This window comes from Nicotiana tabacum, chromosome 18 (assembly GCF_000715075.1).
Source record: "Nicotiana tabacum cultivar K326 chromosome 18, ASM71507v2, whole genome shotgun sequence".
Taxonomy (NCBI): domain Eukaryota; kingdom Viridiplantae; phylum Streptophyta; class Magnoliopsida; order Solanales; family Solanaceae; genus Nicotiana; species Nicotiana tabacum.
Genome location: NC_134097.1, coordinates 125,064,932 through 125,086,619, shown reverse-complemented (window position 1 = coordinate 125,086,619; position 21,688 = coordinate 125,064,932). Strand labels below are relative to the sequence as shown.

At 38.3% G+C, this 21,688-nt stretch overlaps 2 protein-coding genes and 1 pseudogene across 2 annotated transcripts; 2 read left to right on the top strand and 1 right to left on the bottom strand.

The window, feature by feature from the left end:
- Positions 1–13,736: 13,736 nt before the first annotated feature.
- LOC142172682 (uncharacterized) lies at positions 13,737–14,986 on the top strand. The gene is made up of 3 exons (XM_075236351.1): positions 13,737–13,898; positions 14,237–14,454; positions 14,590–14,986. The coding sequence occupies exons 1-3, from the start codon at positions 13,737–13,739 to the stop codon at positions 14,984–14,986; spliced, it is 777 nt and encodes a 258-aa protein (XP_075092452.1).
- A 2,906-nt stretch (positions 14,987–17,892) lies between these two features.
- LOC107779355 (cyclin-L1-1-like) lies at positions 17,893–19,366 on the top strand (annotated as a pseudogene).
- Positions 19,367–19,736: 370 nt separating this feature from the next.
- On the bottom strand, positions 19,737–21,206 carry LOC107779356 (heavy metal-associated isoprenylated plant protein 3). Its single transcript, XM_016599775.2, has 4 exons — positions 21,068–21,206; positions 20,768–20,952; positions 20,228–20,315; positions 19,737–20,130 (listed from the first exon to the last, which is right to left on the bottom strand). Exons 1-4 carry the CDS (start codon positions 21,126–21,128, stop codon positions 19,856–19,858), a joined length of 609 nt encoding a protein of 202 aa, XP_016455261.1. The 5' UTR covers positions 21,129–21,206; the 3' UTR covers positions 19,737–19,855.
- Positions 21,207–21,688: the final 482 nt, after the last annotated feature.

Genomic DNA, 21,688 nt, shown 5'->3' with positions numbered 1-21,688 from the left:
ATTTTATGAACGAACGCTGATTTCGAAAAAAGTGAACTTTTTTGGAAAAAATTTCCATCAAATTTTATGTCCAAACGGGCACTAAATAAAGGTATACATAACAATTCTGTAACAACGATAGGAATAGCGCAAAAACTATCACTGGACATTTGAATATTGAGGCGAACAACAGTGATTCCGGGCCTTTACAAAACGAGGTATGGGCAAGTTACATATTTGGCCAATTTGTCAAAAATAATTATATCTACTAGCCAAATATATATAAAAAATATGTCTTAAAATATGAAAATTATATGTCTATTATATATTAATAAATAAAAAATATATTTTACCGACTATTATTTTTGAAAGCAACTTTATTCTGTAGTTTTCCCTTGGGCAACAGTACAATGGGCTTTACAAAGAAAATGTTCATCAGGGGGAAAATTTCAAATATGAAATAAGAGAGCATTGGACAAGAAGCTTAACGAAAAAAAAAAGGGAAAATGATATTACATAGCCGCTCTCAAAATAACAGCCGAAAATATTTTTTTTGTATATATATATATATATATTGTATGTTATATACAAAAATTATATATAATTTATACACTTTTTCGATTACCGAGCGTAAATAGTTCCGAGCGCTGGCGAAAATGCCCAAGATTTTGTTACAACTTTTGATGTCTTCCAAATGGGTAAAGAAATCTCCGACTTATATGACGAAAAATAATTCCCTCGTCTTGACTGAGGGCTTTCTCTCTCTAACATGAGAGTTATTTCCTCCTTGTGAGGTCTCAATCCTTATTGCTAACCACTTAATCTCCACCTCTCAAACCCCACTCTCTAAAACTTTGCCAATAGGAAACCTAATAATTACCGATTTCATCCTCTGCGGGCATCAATTTGTGCAAATTCCCTATTACCTACTAAGTCCTAAATCAATCTGATTTCTAGAGGAACTCTAAATTTTGGTGCAAATAGGTTAAATATACTGCTGAATAAACTCCAATAGGAGCGGGAATCCTTCAATTGGAAAGATGGCTGATGAAATTACTGAACGCCTAAATAAATTTATTCTTACTGAGGAAGAAAAAGGATGTTGTGGCAATTGAATATCTAGATATTCAGTTAAGTATGAAGGATTGTGAGGTAAGTCTTTTTGGCAAGGTGATTTATGATAAAAAGGTGAATTTTTAGGGAGTCAAAAACACCATGTCGTTGGTTTGGGGGCACCCAATAGGACTGCAGATAAAGGAAATCGGATGGAACTTTTTCAATTTATTTTTAAGGATAAGGAAAGTAAAGATAAAGTATGGTCTGCTACACCATGGTTATATGACAAATACCTTCTTAATATCCATCATTGGGAACCAGGTTTTAAGAGTGATTCCCAGGTGTTTAATATCTGTAATCTGTGGGTTCAAGTTTGGAATATCCCATTACATTGGATGTCAAAGGATGTTGGGCGCAAAATAGGGCATGCTTTGAGAGGTACTGTTGATATTGTAATCCCTAAAAATGGAAGCAAAGAGGGGTGATATATGAGGATTAAAGTCACGATGAACATTAACAGGCCACTACCTATGGGAAAATTGATCAAGTTAGGCTTGGAAACAAACTGGGTTGAAATAAGATACGAAAACCTACCTTATGTTTGCTACTACTGTGGTATGCTAGGACACAATGATAGAACTTGTGTACAAAGAGAGAAGGATATAAGATCAGACAATCTCAAAACTGACCAGTTTGAGGCATGGTTACGAGCGCAGAATCATTTACTAGCTTCAGATAATCAGCGCCGTCAAGGTGTAAATACTAATAACGATGGGCATACTAGGGTGAAAAATCATATCTTTGAACTGGTTGAGGGAAAAAGAGTTGCAGGAAGTAGTAAAAGTCTGCTAAATTTGGCAAAGGTACTACCTCAGTTGAAATGCAGCCTGACATAAGAAAAGAGGATCTTCAGAGAGACCAAATGCAGCCCATGGAAGCAACAAACTATGGATCTAGAGAGAAGGAGAGTGCAGAAGTTTGGAATAACACCGGGGTTGGAACTTATGATGGTATTAAAATTACCTCAATACGAGGTTTGAATATTGGCTTGGAGAAGAAAGATATGCAGGAGCAGATGCCAGCGGATGGAAATATGTTGAATGACACAATAGAGCTACAACAAAACTTATTGCAAGTTGCCTCACAAATGCAGGTGTAGACAATAAATTTGCGTCGAGAAAATAAAATCAAGACCGAAAATATTGCAACAATTGTAGTATTTTATTTCAAATATTTGAGTGTACAATCTCTATGATTCCTCTTATTCTACTTTTCTTGTATAAATTCAAGAGCCTTCGAGCTTGATCTTGAATTTGAATTTGATTTATCCGTCGCGAATACTTTGATTGTTACCACGAATTTTATCATGAACAAGTAGCCTTGATCTTGAACACCTTGTATTTGATTTGACTTCATTCTTGATCTTAAATACTTAAATTGTTCTTCGTTCTTGAGATTGAATTTGATTGCTTGAAGCTTGAAACTTGTAGAGAAATTTGCGGCGTTTGATCTACGAGCTCTCTCTTGCTTCTTGTTATAACTTCTGGCGTCTTTTCTGAGTTATGAAGACCCCTATTTATAGTTGTGAAAGGGAGGAGTTGTGATAAGAACAAACTCTTTCCGACCAATCAAATTGAAGTATGACATGACCATATTTGATTGGCCAGAACATGTCACTTGCAGACGTGGCGCGATTTCATTGGCCTTTTAGTGTGACTTGGCACGCTTTGTCATTTTGACACGTGGCACGATCCTATTGGCTCTTCCGCTTGACTTGGCGTGCCACGTTATTTGACACGTGGCACCAAACTGTGCCTCTGGAAGATGACATCTTGTGCTTAATGAAGTGGGTTCATCACTTTAGCCCAATTAAATGGGTTAGCCCAATGGATTAAGACTTATTTATTTAATCTATTTATATTGAACTTATAAAATTAATTCAATTATATTAGCCCATATATTTATTTGGAACAATATATCTCGAATTTAAAATTCTAATGCTTACAAATGCCCCCTACTTCAAGACTTGTCTAGACATAAGCTTTAAGACTAGGCTTGAAGTATTATGAAGCATCATCCTTTCTTCTCTTTCTTTTTCACGTAAGATTTGGCCAATTTACTTTAAAAGTAATAATGATAACTCCAAAGCTTGAAAAACCAAACTTTCAAATTCCAGTCACGTTGAACATTGTAATTGCTTGCTTATGTTCTATTTTGAGTTTGATAAAACAAATCTCTCTTTTAATTGTGAATCACTATATTGTCATATGTGTAGTATACGTCCAGTGCATGCGTTTGCCACGTAGCTCAATCCCAAACCTCCTGTATCACTGCACCATCACTATCCAAATCTCTTTAGGAGAGAAACTACGAATATAAGACTACACTTCGAGTCCTTATCCACGACAACTTATTTCTGCCGCCTTTACACCTAGTCCCACACCGAAATTAGATTTTCAACGCCATATCTAATTACCTATATAAGGCTACATGCTTTCCTTCGTTGAACACTAATTTACAGTGTTTGCAATTCACAAGAAATACAGTGTCGAGGTAACTTTTTTTTCTTTTCTTTTGAGGTTTCTTTTTTTGTTGTTTTTCTTTCTTTTTGTAGGCCCAAGACGAAAAGTCATCGAGTGCTAAGTTGACGAGCTATTCCATGACGTCCTATCGAAGGATAAATTCGCAACAACTTATAGACGGACGGATCTTGCAACAACTTATAGACAAATCAATTTACAACAATTTTTAGACGGATAAATCCCTAACAACTTATAGACGGACAAATCCCCTCAACATATAGACGGACAAATCCACATCAACATATAGACGGACAATCCACATCAACATGTAGACGGACAAATCCACATCAATATGTAGACGGACAAATCCGCATCAACATATAAACGGACAAATCCCCATCAACATATAGACGGGCAAATCCGCATCAACATATAGACGGATAAATCCACAAATCCACATCACCATATAGATGGACAAATCTACATCAACATATAGACGGACAAATCCGCATCAACATATAGATGGAAAAATCCACATCAACATATAGACGGGCAAATCCGCATCAACATACAGATGGACACATCCACATCAACACATAGACGGACAAATCCACATCAACATATAGACGGACTAATCCACATCAATATATAGATGGACAAATCCACATCAGCATATAGATGGACAAATCCACATCAACATATAGACGGACAAATCCATAAAGAGGCCAACTTAAGGTACAAAGGGACTTAAATGTCCACCTTAAGATTGGAGAGTTATAGTTCCTTTTAAGGACAAACCACACGGAGAGTCCAACTTAAGGTGCAAAGGGGCTTAAATGTCCACCTTAAGATTGGAAAATTAGAAAGCTTCAACTTGAAGACTTGGCATACTTTACAGATTTCAACTTGAAGGCCAACAAAATTTGAAGATTTGATGAGCTTAAAATTTGGTGGACTTTGATGCTTCAACTTGAAGACTTAGCGGACTTACAAATTTGGCAAACTTGATTACTTCAAATTGAAGACTTGCGGACTTTGCAGATTTCAACTTGAAAACCAACAAACTTGAAGATTTGACTTAAAATTTGGTGGACTTTGATGCTTCAACTTGAAGACTTGGCGGACTTGCAGATTTCAACTTGAAGACCAAAAAAATTTGAAGATTTAACGTACTTGAAAATTTGGCAAACTGGGTTACTTCAAATTGAAGATTTGGCGGACTTTGCAGATTTCAACTTGAAGACCAAAAAAACATGAAGGTTTGGCGAACCTGAAGACACAGAGAATCCCTGGACTTCAATGCAAATACTTGACATCCTCCTAAAATCGGCCCATTGAAGATATCACTTTACCATGGAGGATTACCTCCTTTAAATCAAATGAGATCAAAGTTCAATAGGAGGATGACATTTCAGCTTGATCTTACATTCCTTCATACTTTATTCGAACAACAATTGGGGCAATATGTATCTTTTGAACTTATGCGACTGAACTTAGAATGAAACTCTAAGCTGCCTACGTACCTCGGTGAAGAGGATCAAGTCATACCTTAGTTCAGAATGGGTAATTTTTTTTATTTACTATTTTTTTATATGTCCTAACTTTTGCCTAGACCGCCTCTTTCGAAGTTTTCAACCTAGCGGACTCTTTTTTCTTGGGCCGTACACAGTTTAGACTCATGCTGGCCAGGAGTGTAGCAACAAGCAGTTTAGACTCGTGCGTCAAGGAGTGTTGTAACTTCAAGGATAATACTTCTTCAAAAACTTGCCATTGATAGGGCCAATTCTCATGCCATCTGCATCAACCAGCTTGTAAGCCCCATTTGAGTAAGCTTCTTGTACGACATATGGCCCATCCCATTTTGAAGTGAACTTCCTTACAGGTTTATGGGAAGAAATTATGGGTCTTCGTACGGCAAGGACTTGATCTCCTACTTGAAAGGATCTCGGGTGAACTCTTTTATTGAAGGCACGAGACAATCGAGCTTGATAACATTCAAGACTCTGTTGACCTTCCAACCTCTTCTCATCAAGGGACTCCAACTCTGCTAATCGAAGTTGAGCATTTTCTTCATCAGTGATCCCTTCTTGAATAGCTAGTCGCAATGAAGGTATTTGAATCTCAAGTGGCAAGACAGCTTCGACTCCATAAACTAGTGAATAAGGAGTTACTTGTGTTGGCGTGCGGTGAGTCATCCTATATGCCCATAGAGCTTCTTCCATACGGTCATTCCAATCTCGTTTGGATTTGGAGACGACTTTCTTTAGCAAGTTGCATAGAGTTTTGTTGAATTCCTCAGCTAGACGATTGGCGGCAGCATTGTACATCGAAGAGTTACGTTGCTTGAAGCTAAAGAGATCACAAATCTTGTTTGTCAACCTATTATCGAATGACTTTCCATTATCCATTATTATGTAGCGAGGAATGCCAAAGCGATAAATAATGTTTACTCGGATGAAATTTGCAACATTTTCCTTCTTTACTTCCTTGAGAGCAACAACTTCAGCCCATTTTGAGAAGTAATCAGTTGTAGCCAGGATGTATAGGTGCCCACTAGAGGACCTTGGCAGTGGTCCAACAACATCCAATCCTCAAGCGTCAAACTGCCAGGATGCCATAGTCTGGTGCAACACTTCAAGAGGTTGGTGAATAAAATTTGCATGGAATTGACAAGCCTTGCATCTTCGAGCGTAGTCCAAGCAATCTTTTACCATCGTTGGCCAATAATATCACATCCTTTTTATATGGAAGTAGAGCTTTGGTCCAGACTGGTGTGACCCACATACCTCAGAATGCGCCTCTTGCAAAGCTTGGAGTGCTTCATCTTCCCCTAAGCATCACAAGAGTACTCCCTCGAATGATCTTCTGTATAGGGTCTCTTTGTAGTAAAGGAAGCGAGGTGCACGACGACGGATTTCAGTTCTTCTCCGCGGATTTTCTGGAAGTATCCCATAGCACAAGTAGTCAATAATGGGTTGTCGCCATTCTTCTTTCTCGACTTCAGAAACAACGACAAGCTACTTGAGTTCATTTTCTTCACCTTCAGTCTTATTTGGCGGCGGTACTACCCATTTTTGGTACACAGTAACTTACGCTTGATCAGGCAGGGCTAATGACGAAGCTAGGGCAGCTAAAGCATCAACCTTCTTATTTTTTTTCCTTGGCACATGCTGAATAGTCACATCAACGAGCCACCCCATTAACTTTTTGGCGTAATCATGATATGGGCGTAATTCAGGCTTCTTAACCTCGTAACTACCCAAAAGCTGATTGACCACTAACTGGGAGTCACCAAAGACTTGCAATTGCAATTGCTTCATATCAACAACCATTTCAAGCCCAAGTATTAATGCTGGATACTCAACAACATTGTTGAAACAGAGTTGTGTCAAGGTGAAGGAGTAGGGCAAGACTTCACCTTGAGGAGTGACAAATACTACGCCAGCCCCAACTCCTCTATGATGCGCAGCACCATCAAAGTACATCTTCCATGGAGGTTGAACTTCAACGACCATTGCGTCCTTATCAGGTAGTTCATTAGTTAGCTCCCAGTCATCAGGTATCAGATGATCTGTCAAGAAGTCTGCCAATGCTTTTCCTTTTACAACCTTTTGAGGGATGTACAAAATCTCGAATTGTTGAAATTAGAGGTACCATCTCGCTAGTCGATCACTAAGAACATGTTTTGACATCACGAACTTGATGGGATTTGCTTTAGAAACAAGACGGACAACATGAGCTTGAAAGTAGTGCTTCAACTTTTGAATTGAAAAGACTAGAGCCAAACAAAACTTTTCAATTGGCGAATAATTCAACTCATTTGGTGTCATCATCCTGCTCAAGTAGTAAAGAGAGTTTTCTTTCCCCTCACTATTTTCTTGGGCCAACAGTGCTCCAACAGACCTTTCCTATGTCGCAATGTATAGTATCAATGGCTTTCCAGGTATAGGGGCTGCTAAAACTGGAGGCTTCATCAAGTAGGATTTAATGCTCTCAAAGACATTACTGCACGCTTGGTCCCATTTGAAAAGAACGCCTTTCTTCATGAGGCAACTAAATGGTTGGCACCTCCCAGCCAGGTTTGAGATGAATCTCCTAAGGTACGCTAACTTTCCTTGCAGACTTTTCAATTCATGGATATCCCAAGGCTCAGGCATTTTCAAAATGGCATCCACTTTGGCTTGATCAATTTCGATCCCTCGATGTTGGACAATGAAACCAAAGAACTTTCCAGAAGCAACTCCAAAGGCACATTTCAATGGATTCATCCTAAGTTGGTACCTCCGGAGCAATTCAAATACCATCCTCAAGTCTTTCATGTGGTCGCCCTTCTCTCTTGATTTCACCACCAATTCGTCAACATAGCATTTGACATTCTTGTGGAGAAGATCGTCGAAAATATTCTACATAGCCCTTTGGTAAGTAGCACCAGCGTTCTTCAAGCAAAAAGGCCTTACCTTGTAGCAATAAATACCCAGTGGGGTACGAAATGCAGTAAGCTCTTCATCTTTTGGTTCCATGCGTATTTGGTTATAGCCCGACGAACCGTCCATGAAAGACATTGCCTCGTAACCAGTAGTAGCATCGATCATCAGCTCTGGAACAGGAAGCGGAAATTAATCTTTCGGACATGCATTGTTGAGATCTCTAATGTCAACGCACACTCGAATCTGGCCATTCTTCTTCCTTACAGAGACAATACTTGAAACCCATGTTGGGTATTTAACTTCGCGAATAAAGCCAACTTCGATGAGTTTATTAACTTCGGTTTCAATCAAGGGAACCAAGTCCGGCCTAAAGCGCCTTTGAGCTTGCTTAACAGGGCGAGCACCATTTTTGACTACAAGGTGATGAACTGCTACTTTCGGGTCCAAGCCAGGCATCTCTTTGTAACTCCAAGCGAAGACATCCTTGAACTCCTTGAGTAACTCAATATAAGTTCTCTCTTCATCAACTTCTAGTAAAGCACTTAGGTAGGTGGGTCTTGGTTCCTCATCGGTGCCAAGGTTAATTTCTTTTAAAACATAAACTGTCGTCTTTACTCCTTCTTCAAGTTCGGGTGGAGCGTCTTTCGCATCTTCATCTTCTTGAGGGTCCCCATCGTTGAAGGATATGTGATAACATGGTGAAACATCCTCCAATTTTGCATTATCCTCCATTAAAGATGGAACACCATTCTCGGCTTGTACAGTAACATGATACGAAGAACCCACACTTTCTTCATCTTCGTCATGCTCCTTAGTGTAGACCACAGTATATGGTTTTACCTTCAGTACTTCTTTACATGAAACCACAAGTTTTGTTTGTCGCCTCATTCTAGAAGGAACCAAACTTTGGAAATCCTTAGAGATCTTCTGGATTTTGGGCAAAGCGGGTGTTCTTATGCTTTGGAAATTTCTCTGGAACTTGTTCCCCTTATTTAATGGACCCAATCTTTCAAACACGGAGGTCCTCACAGGTAATTTTCCAAGACGATCAAAGACAGAAGGCTTGTTGGAAGCGGTAGATTCGTCTTCAATAGTGATATAATTGCTACTCGACCTTCTTATAGAGATGCACACTGGTGATAATAGCTCATTGGGATTGTATCCAGCTTTTGCAAATCGCTTGTAAGCGTTAGGGTCAAAACCTTCATCTGTTCGCTTTGTAGGGAATGCCACATTCTGCAAACGATTTTGGGCTACAAACCCTACAAGCGGCTTCGAGGACAACTTTACTGCCTCAATTCGTTTTACCGGAAGAGTTAACTCCTTTAGCGTGTTAGATTGGAGATTGGATAATTTGCCCTCGTCTTTCTTCCTTTTAGGGACATATTGGAGCGCATGACTCACTTTCTTGCCATAAGACGCAATACCCCTCTATAAGATTTATTCGTGTTGGGTTGTACCTCCTCGGTAACATCTTTGACTCTACCAGTAGTCACTTTGGCTCTTTTAGTTGTGGGCTCGTTAGTTTTGCTTTTTATGACATCATTGACTTTTAGCTCCTTCACAATGCGGTTCTTCAAGTAGAGCTTTGCATCGGCGAAGTGTGACTCTGCCTCGGTGAATGGCTCATCATCAACAACTATCTTCTTCTCGACTTCACCCTCATAGTATTTTAAACATTGATGGTAGGTAGATGAAACTACTTTATTCTCATGTATCCAAGGCCTCCCAAGCAAAACATTATGTGAAGTCTTCGCATCGATCACATGCAACCATGCACTTGATTGCATATCTTCAATAGTGATTCCCAGCCTGATCGCGCCTATGGCTCTTTGCCCCCCTTGATTGAATCCTTGGATCATCACACAACTTTCTAAGAGTTCGTTCATGGGAATACCAAGTTCTTTCACAGTATGGATTGGCAAAACGTTCACTGAGGATCCTTAATCAACCAAAATTCGATTTATCCCTTCATCGCGCATATGACTAACCAGGTACAATGGGCGGTTATGAGGAGTGTCACCTAGCAAAAGATCGTCATTTGTGAATGTGACCTTTTTCTCACAAGCATTAACTTCTTGAGGAGTGGACTCGATGGGCTTTTTCGAAGATGGTGCCAACGGTAGGTCATCACTCTTTTGTCAGCATGGCAACAAGAGGCATCAATGCCCTCATGGGAAATCTTCGTGCGGAACCAACTTGGTAAGAACTCCTCCAATGTCACTGGATGTCGTGGCTTTTGAGGATGGTGCACCTCCACTTTTGCTTTCTTCAAATATTTAACTGGATTCCATCTTCTTGGTCTTTTCACCATCATTTTCCTTGTTGGTTGTTCTATTGATTCTTTCTCCTTTTGTGGTGCCTACGACGAGTCACCAATGTCCAACCTTCAACATCATCAGGTTGATTGACTTCAGCTTTGTCGCTCTCCAGTAATTCTTCATCTTCACTTTCTTTAAAACCACATAATTCATCCGAACTGAATGAGCCAAAGGCGATAGAGACTTGGTTTACGCTTGCTTTCTCATCTTCAAGCACGATCTTCTTTTCGCGAGCCAAGTCCATTACTTTGTCCTTGAAGACAAAGCACTTCTCCAGAGGGTGGCTTACAAGTCGGTGATATTTGCAGTAATTTGGGTCATTTGTTTTCCCAGCTTCATTTGGTCGCTTCATCTCCGAAAACTCAATAAGATTTAACTCGAGGAGTTCTTCAAAAATGGTTGGCACATCAAAATCTAGGAATGTGTACTCTTTCTCCTGCATTTATTTTAGAGTCAACTTTCCACTTGGCTTATCTTGAAAAGAAGTGGATTTCATACTCTGCTTCTTGCTCACCTTCGTCGTGAACTTCATAGGTGACGTGTTGACATTCATAGCTTCTTTGCTTTCAGACTTGGGTACGAACTTGCCCCACTTCCTGACTTCTTGCTTGTCACTCCCTTTGCGAGGTTCATAGATGGGCAGCCTTTCATTTACAGCGGAGGCCATGCTCAATTCCATGTCATGGGCACGAGTTGCAAGTTCTTCAAATGTGCCAGGCTTGATACCTTGCAAGATGTAGCGCAATCCCTAATGCATGCCTTGGATGCACATCCCTATGCCTGAAGCTTCACTGAGCCTGTCTTTGCAGTTGAGGCTTGCATTCCTCCAACGATTGATAAAGTCGATAACTGGTTCCCCCTTGCGTTGACGAGTATTTGTAAGTTCTATCATACTCACAGTACATCTCGTACTATAAAAGCGATTGAGGAACTCTTGCTCTAGTTGATCCCAGCTATCGATAGATCTAGCCTCGAGGTCCGTGTACCAGTCAAAAGCATTTCCTTTTAGCGAGCGGACAAACTGCTTGATGAGGTAATCTCCATAAGTCCTAGCATTGTTGCACGTCTCCACGAAGTGCGCAATATGTTGCTTTGGATTACCTTTACCATCAAACTGTTAAAACTTTGGAGGTTGATAGCCAGCAGGCATCTTCAACATTATAGTACGAGACGTACTGTGTACGAGACAGTGTACGTTTTTGCATATGTAAGGGAGGATTTGGCAGCAACTTTATATTTGTTCTTAATGGTTCCTTCAATGAACTCCTTCAGTTGATCGATTGGAATCATCCCTTCAAATGAGACAGGGATAGCCTTAGTAGATGCTGCTTGTCTTGGAGGAGAGTCACTCTCTAGAACTTCTGGGAGCTTGCCGGGTGCATGGGTGGATTCTTCTTCCATCAAGATTCCCACCCTGTCTGTTAGATTGTCAATTCTAGCCTCTTGATTTTGCATGCATTTGGTCAAGCCAGTGATTGCTTCCGTCAAGTTTGCCAACTGCTCCTCCATAGATGAAGTGTTTGTCACCATGGCTTGCACGATTGTCGTGGACGACGGAGAGTAGCATGTATTTTCACACAGATTGATCCTTGATTGGCTCACGCTATGTGGTATAAGTGGGGAGGATCCATCAGTTGAAGCATCATCATCTTCCTTCATAGTAGAGTGCTTGGATCCGGAGAGGCCAAGCAGAGCAAGCGTTTTCTTGATCTTTTCAGCAACATCGCTTCCTCCTTCAGGTGCGTTTGTGGAAGATCTTGCTCCATTTGAGGATGAAGATCCGAAAATAGGTGTTGACACGAACGACACTTGGGGTTCTTGTTGTCCTAAAGAGCTCACTTTTCTCCTCGTAACTGGTCCGAAGCTTCCAAAGGTAACATCGAGGATGCTTTCCACATCAGCATAGAACCTGGAGTTAGCAGCCTTGGTGGAAGTTGAACTGGAGTTGATTTTCCTTGAAGCCACTTCAATGTTCTTGGACTTTGGTGATTGAAAAGTTGAGATGAGAGGTAGAGATTGTCCCACTGGGCATGCCATAATTTGTAAACAATAAATTTGCATCGAGAAAATAAAATCAAGACCGAAAATATTGCAACAATTGTAGTATTTTATTTCTAATATTTGAGTGTACAATCTCTATGATTCTTCTGATTCTACTTTTCTTGTATAAATTCAAAGGCCTTCGAGCTTGATCTTGAATTTGAATTTGATTTATCCGTCGCGAACACTTTGATTGTTACCACGAATTTTATCACGAACAAGTAGCCTTGATCTTGAATGCCTTGTATTTGATTTGACTTCGTTCTTGATCTTAAATACTTGAATTGTTCTTTGTTCTTGAGCTTGAATTTGATTGCTTGAAGCTTGAAATTTGTAGAGAAATTTGCGGCGTTTGATCCACGAGCTCTCTCTTGCTTCTTGTTATAACTTCTGGCGTTTTTTTGAGTTATGAAGACCCCTATTTATAGTTGTGGAAGGGAGGAGTTGTGATAAGAACAAACTCTTTCCGACCAATCAAATTGAAGTGTGACATGGCCACATTTGATTGGCCAGAACATGTTACTTGCAGACGTGGCGCGATTTCATTGGCCTTTTAGTGTGACTTGGCACGCTTTGTCATTTTGACATGTGGCACGATCCTATTGGATCTTTCGCTTGTATTGGTGTGTCACGTCATTTGACACGTGACACCAAACTAAGCCTCTAGGAAGATGACATCTTGGGCTTAATGAAGTGGGCTCATCATTTTAGCCCAATTAAATGGGCTAGCCCAATGGATTAAGACTTATTTATTTAATCCATTTATATTGACCTTATACAATTAATTCAATTATATTATCCCATATATTTATTTGGAATAATATATCTCGAATTTAAAATATAGTCCAAATTATTTCATGGATTTAATTTTAATAAAATTTATATGCCTACAACAGGATACTGGCAACCAAAAAATAAAGGAATTGCACGATAGCATAGACAAGGTATGTCCAGACCCTTTAGTGAGCTCTCCTAAGTTACAACTACATATAGTGAGTAATTTACAACTAATCGATAATTCAAAACAAAAATCTTTAACTGTTAGTGCTATTACTAATAAGAATACAAGGGACATAAAGAGAAAACAATGGAAACGAAAGGCTAATATTAAGGGTTGTTCTGATGATGTTAAGGGAAACAATTTGGTAAGTCTGAATGAAAATCATCTTATTGAAGTTGCTGTGATAGAGGAAAATATGCATACTGTGGGGGATAAAAGAAAAGAACAAACTAATTTTGATACTGAAATGGAAGTTGAAAAACAGAAACAAGTGGTGGAGCGGGAGGCCAACCCTAAATGGCTTCCCTCCATACAATGAAAGCTTTAGTGTGGAATTGTAGAGGCCCGGTGGGGGGGGAGGTCCTTAACAGTTCCCTTTTTGAAGGAGACAATGCGTCTCCACTCCCCAAATATGATTTTCTTAAGTGAAACAAAAAATAGAGATAGAACAGCGCAAAGAGTTCAGAGACAACTGGATATGGCACATGCTATTACTGTGGAACCAATGGGTTTATCCGGTGGACTAGCCTTATTCAGGAATGATAACATCCAGGTATGTCAATATCACACTTCTTCTTTTTGTGTTGAAACTTTGATACATGATGTCTTATCTGATTGCAAATATCGGTGTATCTTTGTGTATCTAAGTACGGATAGAATTAATCATCGATCTCAAATGCAAGAATTAATTAAAAAATCTTCATACTGGGGCACCTTCTGGGTCTTAGCTGGTGATTTTAATGATATTCTTGATGATTCAGAAAAACAAGGAGGAAGAACTAGAGATAATTGGACCTTTAGAGACTTTAAGGATTTTATTTGGAACTTAGGTGCAATTGACTTGGGTTACAAAGGAAAACCTTGGACCTGATGGTGCTATTGGGAAAATAGGGTATTATTCAGGAAAGATTAGATAGGGTCTTAGTCTCCCCTAATTGGAAAACAAAGTTTGAAGAGGCTAATGTAACTCACCTTGATACTGAGGCTTCTGATCATTCCTTGCTAACTTTCTCTTCACATGCTGAACAAATTAAGAATAAAAGACGTTTTTACTTTGATAAAAGGTGGATTGATTGTGAAGAGGTTCAGAATATTGTACCTGAAGCTTGGTCCAATGACTACTGATCCTTAGTGGCTTGGGTATGGGGAGGAAATGGTAATGCTAAAAAGAGAATTATTAGTATTAAGAAACAGATTACAGACCTTAGAAGTGATGCTAATAATTTTGATTGGAATAAACTTAGGGTGTTAAAAAAGGAATTAAGCCAAGCTTACAAAAAAGAAGAAATTTTCTGGAAACAAAAGTCTAGAGCCTTATGGTTGCTGGATGGCGATAAAAATACGTCCTATTTTCACATGGCAACCTTACAAAGAAGAAGAAGAAATATAATTAGGGGTTTTCAAACATCTGAAGGGAGGTGGGTGAGTGATCAAACTGAAATAGTTCAAGAAGTTGAGGCATATTATGATACACTATTCTCTACATCTAACCCGACAAATTTCGAAAGTGTTCTAAATCATGTCAATGTAACGATTAGTGACTCTATAAATCAAAAACTCATAAAAGATATTAGCGAAGAGGAAGTAAAGAATGTGGTATTCGCTATGCATCCTCTTAAAGCGCCAGGTGTGGATGGATGACTCCTTTATTTTTTCAAAGATATTGGAATATTATATCAAAGGAGATTTATGAAGCTATTAAGAGTTTCTTCACTACAGGATACCTAATTCCTTCGTGGAATCATACTTTAATCACTCTAGTACTTAAAATTAAAAGCCCGACTTTGGTATCGCAATTTAGACCCATAAGTTTATGTTCTACTCTTTATAAAATTATTGCAAAAATTCTTGCTACAAGAATGAAAAATCATTTAACTAAGGTTATATCTCCGACTCAAGCATCTTTTGTTGGACATAGACAAATAACTGAAAATGTTATCTTAGCACATGAATTTATGCATCTTCTAAAAAATAAACGAAGAGGTAGAGAGAAATTTATGGCGATGAAATTGGATATGTCAAAAGCATATGACAGAGTTGAATGGATATATATCCAAAAACTGCTTTTGCAAATGGGTTTTCATGCCAGATTTGTAGAAAGGATTATGCAATGTATTTCCACCCGTACTTATAGTTTTAATATAAATGGGGAGGTAGTTGGATCAGTTAGGCCGACTAGAGGAATATGACAATGAGATCCGCTATCACCTTATCTATTTTTAATATGTGAATAAGGTTTCTCTACTTTGTTGAAGACTTCTGAAACTCAAAGTGAAATTCAAGGTTTAAAGTTAAATAGACATGGGCCAAACTTAACTCACTTATTTTTTGCAGATGACTCTTTTATATTCTGTTTAGCTAACGCTCACAATGTAGTCCATGTAGCTGAGATTCTAAGAAAGTATGAGCAAAGTTCTGGGTAAGTGGTTAATTTAGATAAACCAGCTATTTGTTTTAGTAGAAATATAACGGAGGAGGAGAAAGTAGAGATATGTTCCTTACTTGGACAACAACAAATAAATGAGATGGGTATGTATTTAGGATTACCAGCTATCATGGGATGCTCAAAGAAAAAGATGTTAGATTTTATTAAGGATAGAGTCAAGACAAAAATAAAAGGATGGAAGGGTAAATTTTTAAGTACAACAGAGAAAGAAGTAATGCTTAAATCTGTACTTGCAGCAATCCCTACATATGCCTTGTCTTGTTTCCAACTCCCTGATGGTCTGTGCAAGGAGATTACATCTCTTTTTTCTAACTTTTGGTGGGGACAACCGAGGATAAAAGGAAGATGCATTTTGAGAGATGGGAAAGATTATGTGATTCTAAATCAAGAGGGGGCTTAGGATTTAGGGACTTAAAGGCTTTTAATATGGCTTTGTTAGCTAAACAAGCTTGGCGTGTATTGTCATACCCGGATTCATTGTTAGCAAGAGTACTTAAAAGAAAATACTTTCCACACTCAACTTTCCTTGACGTTTTTACACCATCTACTGGATCATGGAGCTGGAGAAGTATTTTGTGGGGAAGAGATCTATTAGTTACTGGACTAAGATGGAGGATATCTGATGGGAAAAATATAAATGTTTGGATCGATCCTTGGATCCCAAGAAATAATGGTTTTACTCCAAAAAGTATTCAAATGCAAAACAATTTAGATTTTAAGGTTGCCGACTTAATTGACGAAGATACGCATACCTGGAAACTTCATAAGATAAGTACGACCTTTGAACCTGAAGATGTAGATGCAATTTTGTTTATTCCAATATCCATCATAGGTCTTAATGATAGATTACTGTGGCATCACTCAAAATCTGGAAACTATGAAGTTAAGTCAGGTAACTATTTAGCAAAGGGTTTGACAGGTAAGACTATTAGGAATTCGGAAGCCCAGGCGAGTTGTCATTCTTTTCCTAAAAGCTTCTGGGATTCTTTGTGGAACTTAAAAATTAAAAATAAACTTAAACATTTTCTAAGGAAGTGTGTGGTTAACTCTTTGCCCGTTAATTATAACTTAGCTAAAAGATTACAGAACCTAGATAAAACATGTAAGATTTGTGGTCTTGAAAGTGAAGATATAGAACATATGCTATTTAGATGTCCCCGATCTCAGTTTGTATGGAAACAAAGTCCTATTAATTTGCCTGATATTGAAAACATGACTGACTTTTCTGTGTGGTGGTATAACTTGTTCTTAAATGCTAAGCATTTTCCTGAATCTACAGAATTATTATATTTGAGTGTTAATATTATGTGGCAAATTTGGAAAGGTAGGAATTCTTGGTGCTTTAATCAGGAAATGTTAGAGCCAACTGATATTGTTTCTAAAACTCCTTTTGAGTATGAAGAATATAAAGATATATTAACTAGTTGCCTCGCTACACGACATTCAACTAGAAATGAGTTTGTGCCTAAACTAACCAATTTTCAAGATGATGTTTTATTATTTACAGACGCAGGATTACGGTGTGATGATAGACATGCGAGTATTGGTGTCGCGGCTTTGAATAGCCTTGGAAAACTGCTTCATGCCCATGGATCCCCAATTCAGTATGTTGGGAAAACCATGACTGCTGAAGCGGTTGCCATAAGAAAGGCACTTGAATGTGCTATTACTCTTGGATGGAAAAGTGTGAAGATTTTATCTGATGCTAAGAATGTTGTTGATATGATCCAAAAATAGGTGGCTACTTCATAGGAGATAGAAGTGTTGTGTGAAGACATTTGGAAGCTATCAAGAATGTTTGATCACGTTGAGTTTCTTTATATTCCAAGGAAGTTAAACAAAGTAGTTCATAATTTAGCTAAATTTTTTATTTCTTTGTTGAAGGACATCTCCCGGGAGAAGTTTTTTTCCAACTTGGGTTGTCCAGGATGCAAAGAGTACATTTGAACTTTGTTGTTCGTTGATGCACTAATATGAAGTCTTTGTTTTCGAGAAAAAAAAATACGACGAAAAATAGCTTGGTGACCAAGTAAGTAGCTTTGTAACCAAGTAAACAACTTAGTTCCAAAATAACTAGAGTAGTTCATGACTTCCTCCCCAAGTAATTTCATTTAATGAACGGATACATAATTAAGCAAGTAATATGTATAACAGAAATCCTATTTTCCATCTCCTATCCCTTCGTGGACTTAATTTTCCTTTTCTATCCACATTAATTAAAATACTCCGAAATAAACCATATATAGCAACTAGCTTTGCTCCATCTTCCACCCTCTTTGATTCTTTCAATCAACCACATAAAGGACTTTTGAGCTTGTACAGGGGATTATTCTTTTACTATGATTTACACGGCGATAATGGACACATTTTATCTAACAGACGAGCAGATTAAAAACTCGCCTTCACGGAAAGATGGAATCGACGAAGTTACAGAGACCACACTTAGAATCCACGGTTGTGATCTCATCCAAGAAAGTGGGATTTTGCTCAATTTACCCCAAGTTGTAATGTCAACTGGACAAGTACTATTTCATCGTTTTTACTGCAAGAAATCGTTTGCCCGTTTTAATGTGAAGAGAGTAGCTGCTGGTTGGTTTTGGCTTGCATCGAAGTTCGAAGAACTTCCTGTGAAAGCAAGTGAGGGACTTAATGTTTTCCACAGAATGGAATGTAGGAGAGAAAACTTACCCTTAGAGCATCTTGATACATCTTCCAAAAAATATGATGATATGAAAGCAGACCTAATCAGGACAGAGAGGCATATTCTAATAGATTGGGTTTCATCGGCCATGTGGAGCATCCTCATAAATTGTTATCAATTTACCGTGCAACTCTTGAATTAACACCCGAAACAGAATTGGTACAAAGGGCATGGAATCTTGCAAATGATAGTTTGCGCACAACACTGTGTGTAAGATTCAAGAGTGAGGTTGTGGCCTGTGGAGCTGTATATGTTGCAGCCCGTAGATGTCGCGTGTCGCTCCCTGAGAATCCTCCTTGGTGGAAAGTGTTTGATGTAGACAAGGCTGGCATTGATGAAGTTTGCAGAGTTCTCGCTCATCTTTACAGTCTTCCAAAAGCCCAATATATCCCTGTATGCAAGGAAGGAGGCTCGATTGTTACGTTGAATAGAAGCCAAGAAGTGGCTAAAGAGGCAATATTAAAAGCTGCTCTTGATAAGTTGAAGGACTCAAAGACGAGTAATGAGGAGTCAAAAGAAGAGCATGCAGAAACTGATCATAGAACAGATGCTGGTGCAGAAAAGAACAAGGATAGAGATAGGAACAGGGAAAGACAGAGGGATAAGGAAAGGCTAAAGTTTCGTGAACGTGATAGGGGAAGGGAATTTGATAGAAAAAGGGAGCGAGAAGACATTGAAAGGGACACGGATAAATCCACGAAAAGGAGTCATCGTTCAAGACTCAAGAGAGAAAGATCACTTAGAGAAACGAAAATATCATTATTCTTCAAGGGAGAAGGATTACCGTAGACACCATTAGTTTCAAACTGCCTGATAAAATGTATGCACTCTTATCAAACATTTCGAGTAGTTGCTAACTGTTTTTGCATAGTTCCTCTATGCGGAAAATCGACTACCTGTGTTGTCCAAAGCTATATATTATCTGCATTACCAACGTTTACTCTTTAACATTCGGTTGAAGAAGTATGCCTTTTTATTGACTACCTGATTCTGGTTTCATGTAATTGCAGGTCGTCCAAAAATTTTAATTGATCATCATGGGCTTGGTCTCATAAATTTAGAAGTATCTATCATTGTTCAATCTCAATCCTTCCTTTAACCAAAACTAAGAAAATTAAATTTCAATTTGTTCACCATTCAATTTTTAACAATGAGCAAAATACACCACAAATCTAACCTTCAATTGGAACTAAAGTTTTGAAACCTGCTATAGACACAAAAATGCGTTTTAATCGGACAGAACAAAATCAACGAAATCTCTCATTACTACTAGCAGATACAGTGCATGAATTTTGCTAATCTAGGTAATTAATCATTTGAGTATATGCAATCATATACTAGAAGTTTCTTGTACTTACCAAAATTATTCACAGAATTGTGCAAGCATTTGGATTCTCATCACTGAACCCTCCGCAGCGTGATACAAATCTCCAGCTGTCACCGACCTGCACATAGTTGAGCACCGGTACATATATTCAAACTGCGGCAGGTAGACACCACTTCTGCTGTCCTTCAACGTCAAAATTTCAACATCTTTCCTCAGGTGGTATCTCAGTGATTCCCCTAAGGATTTCACATCTATCGTTCCCGTTACAGTCACCAAATTCTTTTCCCAATCCATTTTCATGTTCCTGCATCCTGTATTTTAGTCGTTGATCAACACGTAGCGAGTCGAATTTTGTGGTTTGAAATTGCACGAAATATATCAGCGACGAGTTCGATAATGCTATATTACCTCCGGTTCGAGTGATAATTTTGTAAATCTGCTCATTGCATGCGTCGCAGTTCAGAGGGAGTTTAAATACTGCAGTTGTCACTGAAGGCTGTTCGATCGGAAATTGAGCAAACAAGAAAAGTTGAACAAATCGAGAAATGAGAATCGGTCGATAATATTAGTAATAAGTAGTAGTAATTAAGATAGAACGAATACAAGCAATGGAAAATGTAATTCCTAATCAATTCAATTCACTGGGTGAAACAGATAAAAATGCTTCCCATATTTGACTAAAATGCGCACGGTGCAAAATTCGCCGGTAACAGAGTAGTGATTTCAATTCCGTATTTAGCTCAAATACGTACAAATTGAGAATCAATCCGTAATATTAACAATTAACATACTACGAATTAAACAAGCTATGGAAAATACAATTCTGAATCAATTCAATTCAATTCATCGAGAAACAGATAAAATGCTTTCTGCAGTTAACTAAAATGCTCAAGGCGTAAATTGTGCCGGGAACGGAGTAGAAAGTTCAGTCAGTGTGTAGCGTATTACCTCCTTGCATTTATGCTTCCGGTCAATCTTATTTTCCTCTTTATCCGGCTTAGGTGAAATAAGCGTCACTTTCTTCTTCAGTTTTTTCTCGATTTTCTGCAGGAGTTTCACCGGATCAAATTTTCCGACCAGCGTCGCCTTATATGCCGTTTCATTTTCCTCCATCTTTATGGATGAATTCAGGTCTTCTCAGGGAAATTAGAAAAGAGGAAAATCAAAAAATAAATTTAAACGGAAACAAAAAGTGTACTAGCTGATTCGAAGCAAATTTATACATTAAAATATCGGATTCGTTATTACCATGCAAATCGTGAGCGCATTTGAGAACTCTTTCGGAGCAACCTTCACAGGAACAATTCATGGCTATTTGGATAATTGCGGTAACATTTTTGCCGCCTTCTTTTTTTTTTTTTTTTCCATTTCGAGTGAAACTTTTGGTTTTTCACACAATGGGATTTGGCTTTACTCTCGTTTACTACTTATAAAATACGTTTTGGGCTTTTTGGCGCGAGGTTATCTTGTTTGGCCGGTTAGTTTGGGGCATATTATTTTGGGGATTTTTACCTAGCTATACAATAATAGAAACCTATTTACTATCTTTATTTAGGTTCCTTGTTAATTACTTTATATACCTATATTTACTAATTTTATACAAAACTATAAAAAGGAGAAAATGCAACATGCCTTAAATATAGTGTATCAGTTACACATAATCCCCCTACATTTAAGATTCTCTTATTTTTTCAAAGCATTACAAAAACATCTTCTAATTTTGTACTTACCCACCGTAAGAATTCTTCCTTACCCACTGATGCCCAAAATCTTTCTAACCCAAAAATCTCGCTTACTCGATTTCTCTCTTTCAATCATCCACTGTTACCCCCCCCCCCCCAAATTGGAGATTCTTTCTTCTTCCAAAGC